Source organism: Lotus japonicus, chromosome 1 (genome assembly GCF_012489685.1).
Source record: "Lotus japonicus ecotype B-129 chromosome 1, LjGifu_v1.2".
NCBI classification, from domain to species: Eukaryota; Viridiplantae; Streptophyta; class Magnoliopsida; order Fabales; family Fabaceae; genus Lotus; species Lotus japonicus.
In genome coordinates this window covers 66615932-66620591 of record NC_080041.1, presented here as the reverse complement: position 1 = coordinate 66620591, position 4660 = coordinate 66615932, and the positions used below count along the sequence as shown (strand labels likewise).

The 4660-nt window shown below is 38.3% G+C and overlaps 1 protein-coding gene across 5 annotated transcripts; it reads right to left on the bottom strand.

Moving 5' to 3' along the window:
* Positions 1-406: 406 nt before the first annotated feature.
* Positions 407-3913, bottom strand: LOC130740377 (scarecrow-like protein 1). 5 transcript variants are annotated; one of them, XM_057592992.1, is made up of 5 exons: positions 3689-3910; positions 2877-2915; positions 2494-2571; positions 2110-2366; positions 407-2028 (listed from the first exon to the last, which is right to left on the bottom strand). In XM_057592992.1, exons 4-5 carry the CDS (start codon positions 2351-2353, stop codon positions 623-625), a joined length of 1650 nt encoding a protein of 549 aa, XP_057448975.1. In that variant the 5' UTR covers positions 2354-2366; positions 2494-2571; positions 2877-2915; positions 3689-3910; the 3' UTR covers positions 407-622. The 5 variants fall into 5 exon arrangements, with proteins under 5 accessions (XP_057448975.1, XP_057448955.1, XP_057448966.1 ...); XM_057592972.1 differs by having other exon boundaries at positions 407-2366; positions 3689-3913; XM_057592983.1 differs by having other exon boundaries at positions 407-2366; positions 2892-2915; positions 3689-3913.
* Positions 3914-4660: the final 747 nt, after the last annotated feature.

The window sequence follows — 4660 nt, the reverse complement described above, 5'->3', positions numbered from 1 at the left end:
GATATGAAATTTATGTTGCTTGCAAGGAATCATGGCCAGGGTGCGGTCCACAACTGCATTCGCGACTGCAGCAACGTAACGAGTTTTAATATCCCTCAACAGCACAACTATGGGTGTTATAACCCACATACAACACAACTATGGGTGTTATAACCCACATTTGTCTGCAACAACGCAATCACAACCACAATTTAAAACCCTGATCATGCCACGGAAACTGAAAAGACAAAACATAGCTGTTTTATGCTCCATTGACTTCAGGCCTTTTTTTTTGAAAGAACAGAATTGATATATTGAATAAAGGATAACTTGAGACCAGCCCTCTCAAGTAGGCTAAGAGAAACATGAAAACAGAAAAAGAGTAACAGCATTACAAAAAAACAAGAAAGGAAAGAAACAGCAAAGATAAAAGGCAAACAAGACTTCAGGCCATGTTAAGCATCTAAGTAAAATGAAATTTCGTTCTTTAGCTTGAGATTGTAAGTTAGTATACATCTCTTGAAGCAAGCAAACACTACAATACATAAACCAGAATGAGTCTACAGACTACAGACTAAACAAGCATGCAATTTAAGACACTAAGTTGCCAAATACAAGTCCTGTCCTAACATGAATTTCTTGGTCATCTCCATGCTGAAGCAACAATCAAGTTTTTGTCTTCCCAACCAAAATGAAGTGCACCCATTTCCTCCTTTATCTTGTACCTGTCACAGTACAACTTAATGAGTTTCCTGATTTCATCGCCGACATTTGCGCTCATTGGGGATGGAGTGAAGCCAGCCATTGTCATCCTTGCTCTCCATTTCCCTGCAACTTCATACCTTTCGATCCTATCCTCACCTTCGCACGCAACCACATTGACAATGTCCCTCGCTAAGCACTGCCTTTCAACATTCATCCTGTCCTGACTCTCTCTAGGAAGAGTAATATCAAGTGACTCAAACACAGCAGAGTAGTACTTGTAGGCTTCAACAAATCTCTGCAAGAAGGGGGCGGTGTTAGTGTTCACATCTTGCTCCACAACCGTTACAAGCTTCGGATTCAGGCTCTTTACTAAGCGGAGAAGCTGGTCCCGCTCATTTACTGTTGAAACACTCTCATCAGGCATGTGATGAAGCTGGAATGCAAAGTTAACGACAAGAGCTTCTCCGGGACGACAACTGAGCATTGATGGGGTGACAATGGAAGTCCTCGACACCACTGCTCGGAACTCAAATGGCAAACCAAGTGCTTCCGCCAGTTTCTCAAGTCTTAGTCCTATGATTGTTAGGCCTCCAACGGATCGCTGCACCGACTCGGGATCATCAACTCCGGTCAACCTCACACGGGATGGCTTATTGGACCTTGAAGCAAGTGTTTGAATTAGACTTATGTACTGACTTCCTTGATTGATGTCAAAATCTATTATATGAATGTTCATGTCATCTTTAACTGCCTCTGTGATTGCATTGTTAGCAGCAATGAATCCAAATTTAAAACATGGGCAAACCTCAAACAGTATCTGCATTGCTGCAAGACGGTCCGCAGAAGGAGGTTCTTTGCATCTTAGAGCTTTATAAATACTCTTGCCGGATTCAGCCAGGCGAGCGGCCAGTCCTTCCACCATATAGGCTGCAATTCTTTTGGAAGGCTCTCCCTGAATTGAGACCATCTTTCGGAGATCATTTATCATTGATGAAGCTTCCTCTTCATTTCCTTCTGAAAGTGCAATAGCACATTCATAAAGCAGTTGGTTGGGGGTCCGAGAAATTTGCGATATATCTTTGGTGCTACTGATGCTGGTAATATTGGAATATGAAGAAGAATACTCCTTTGGCGAGTCATGGAGCTTCATATTCTGAATGGGATCAGCCCACTCAGAAATGTCATGATCTATTTCCATGCTTTGCACAGTCTCAAACACATCGTCTTCCTCCTCCTCCGCCTCAGCATCACTATCAACAAGCAATGCCCTCTCCAATGCTTGTAGTTTTAATTTCATGAGACTATCATCATCAGGTGAATCCAGGCTTCCATTTTCCAACAAATCTGATCCAAAGGTGGACTGATAAGCATCATGATGCCTCATAGGAATTAAAGAAGCATCAAAGGGGTTATTAGCAACCATACCTGAACTAGCTCTAATCTGGCAAGAAGAGGCACCATCAGTGTGAATTGAACTGCTAGACATGCTGCAACAAGATGGTTCTATCTGTTCTGTTTGTGAGTCGTGGAAGTGCTTCTCGTAACTCTCACTGGAGTAAGTATCGGTGGTATACATGCTTCTATGATTAATATCAGTTCCCTTTAGTGAGTAGAGCTTAGCATTTTTACATGATGTAGGAGTAAGCTCAGAAGATCTAACTAATGACATGGTTCTGGTTCGCCTGTCATTCAGTTTAGACAGAAATTTTAGTCTGTATGTAAAATATCATTTATTAGGCAGAAGATGCTATGGAGTCTGCAATAGAATAAAACTACCAAGTACCAAGACTTATTGTTTTTGTTTCTCACCTTGAGAAATAGTAAAGTAGGAAGAGTTGCTCACTTATGAAATCTTGTTGAACCTTCTAGGATGACTGTGCTCTGATGCTAAATAAAAGAAGAAAACAAACTTAGAATAATCCTTCAGGTATGAATATACACTTGTAAACACAGTAGTCTCAGTAACAGATAAACATAGTCAAAACCATCATGAATCAACTGATTGATAACTCATCAGGTTTCAAGTATAAACGCTACTTGATTCTTAGAAGGCCCACTAAGGTTGAAATCATTCAAGTATAAATGTATAATGATCTCACTTGGCGAACCAAGAGAATAAATTTCAATTTTTTTAACAGAAATTAGTTATTAGATTAGGTCAACATGAGTTGACATGGAAGGTAAAGTTTCACCTTAGCATAGCATACCTAACATAGTGGCCTTCATGTATCCTGAAAACAAAAAACAAAATCAAAATAGACATAGGTAGTTTACATCCATTTACAGTATGATCTTCTGTCAGAAGATACTAGTCTACGTCCAAGTAATGAAATAATTCTTGGAATCAAATCGAATGATCCAGAAACACATAAGTATCACTGATTGGAACAGGATTGAAAATAAAATTTCAAAATTGACTTATGATTCTTCAGACATTCAACTCAAATCTTTAAACCTTATCTGCCAAACTCGGAAACATAAAACTCTTATGAGGTTGCAAACAATTTGCTCTTCAAATATGACATTTAGATGTTAAATACCAATTACCAAGAGACTCGTGCAAGAACCAATTTGCTCTTCGAATATGACATATTAACATTGATATCTTTGTTTGTCTTTAGCTGGGAGAATATCCCCGCAGCAATATCCCACTATGAAGAACAACACACCCCTGCTTTTAACTTGTTCTTATTTGAAATTCCAGCCATGAGTTACTGTTACAGAAAAGGCTAAACAAGACCCTTTGGGAGCACAGAAACTACACAAGGAAAAATTAAAAATATTTGTTTTGAACAGTGAATTGTAACAACAAACGTTGATCAAGAGGAGAATCTAAAGACCCCTTTTCCATGTTTTTCACAATCACATGCATGATGCATCACACTATACTTTAGATATGAATTATCAGAAGGAAGAATCCAAAAGTCACTGTATTCAAAGCAGTTTTTATCAAGATTCATGGGGCAGAGACTAAAAAATTATTAATTATAGAAATATAGTGTACCTGGTGAAATTAGAAATCAAGAAGCAAAGCGACCAAAGTCAATTTTGTATACAGAGAGAAGAGGATGAACTTGAGAATTGTCTCTAGTTTCTAGAGGAAGAAGAAAGCTAAGCATAGATTTTTGACAAAGTGACATAGAGATAGCCAAGCCAGAAAGCAACAAGACCACTTCTTGATGACTGTTTTGTATATAAAATAATGTTGGATAGGGAGCTCAGGTTGGTGCAAAAGCAACAAATAAGAAGAAAGCCGGTAGCCCAATATTTATTTCTAAACGAAAATATCAAATACTAAGGCTAGAAGGCAACAAAGCAAAGTACATCATAGTTTACTAAATGAACTGCGGTTACCGGAACCTCCTCTACTCACACTGAACTTGCATAAATTGAAGCATTTTTAGCCAAAAAAATCAGCAACTAAATTACCCGAGCGTTTAACAAAAGAAAGTAAAACAAAATCAAAAGCAGGAATAAAAGTACAAGAATCCCTAATAAAAATTTACTATATCTTCGTTCGGTTTTGTTTGTGTTGTTGATCAATTAAAATTTCGGCTAGCCACTAATTTAACTAGGCGTGTTCATGGATGAGATGAGAACTTGAGATGAGTATGACTTGCCTTTCATCGACCCTAAATATTGATTGAGTTAGCTTTTAAACCCGAACCTATTTTTAGACCCGAAGAAATCTGATGAGGTACGAGTTTAACATTGACAAGACCATAAAAGGACGTGTTCAGGTTAATGTGAATAACAAATTAAATGTCAATTTTAAATATCACTAAATAATTATTGTTAGAGTTAGGGAGGTATAACTCAACCCAAAAGCTAGCTCAAGAGTTGAGGGTTGCTCTACCATTTGTAAGCATTTGTTTAGCCATATCTCTAGCCAATGTGAGACTTCTAACACACCCTCCTACGCCTAGGGGACATCTGAAGCGTGAAATGAACATTAATGGGTGGCCCAAATATGTGT

What these genes read in the sequence shown, in the direction of transcription:
- LOC130740377 (XM_057592972.1), bottom strand. Translation starts at nt 2,353, where the DNA reads ATGTCATTAGTTAGATCTTCTGAGCTTACTCCTACATCATGTAAAAAT.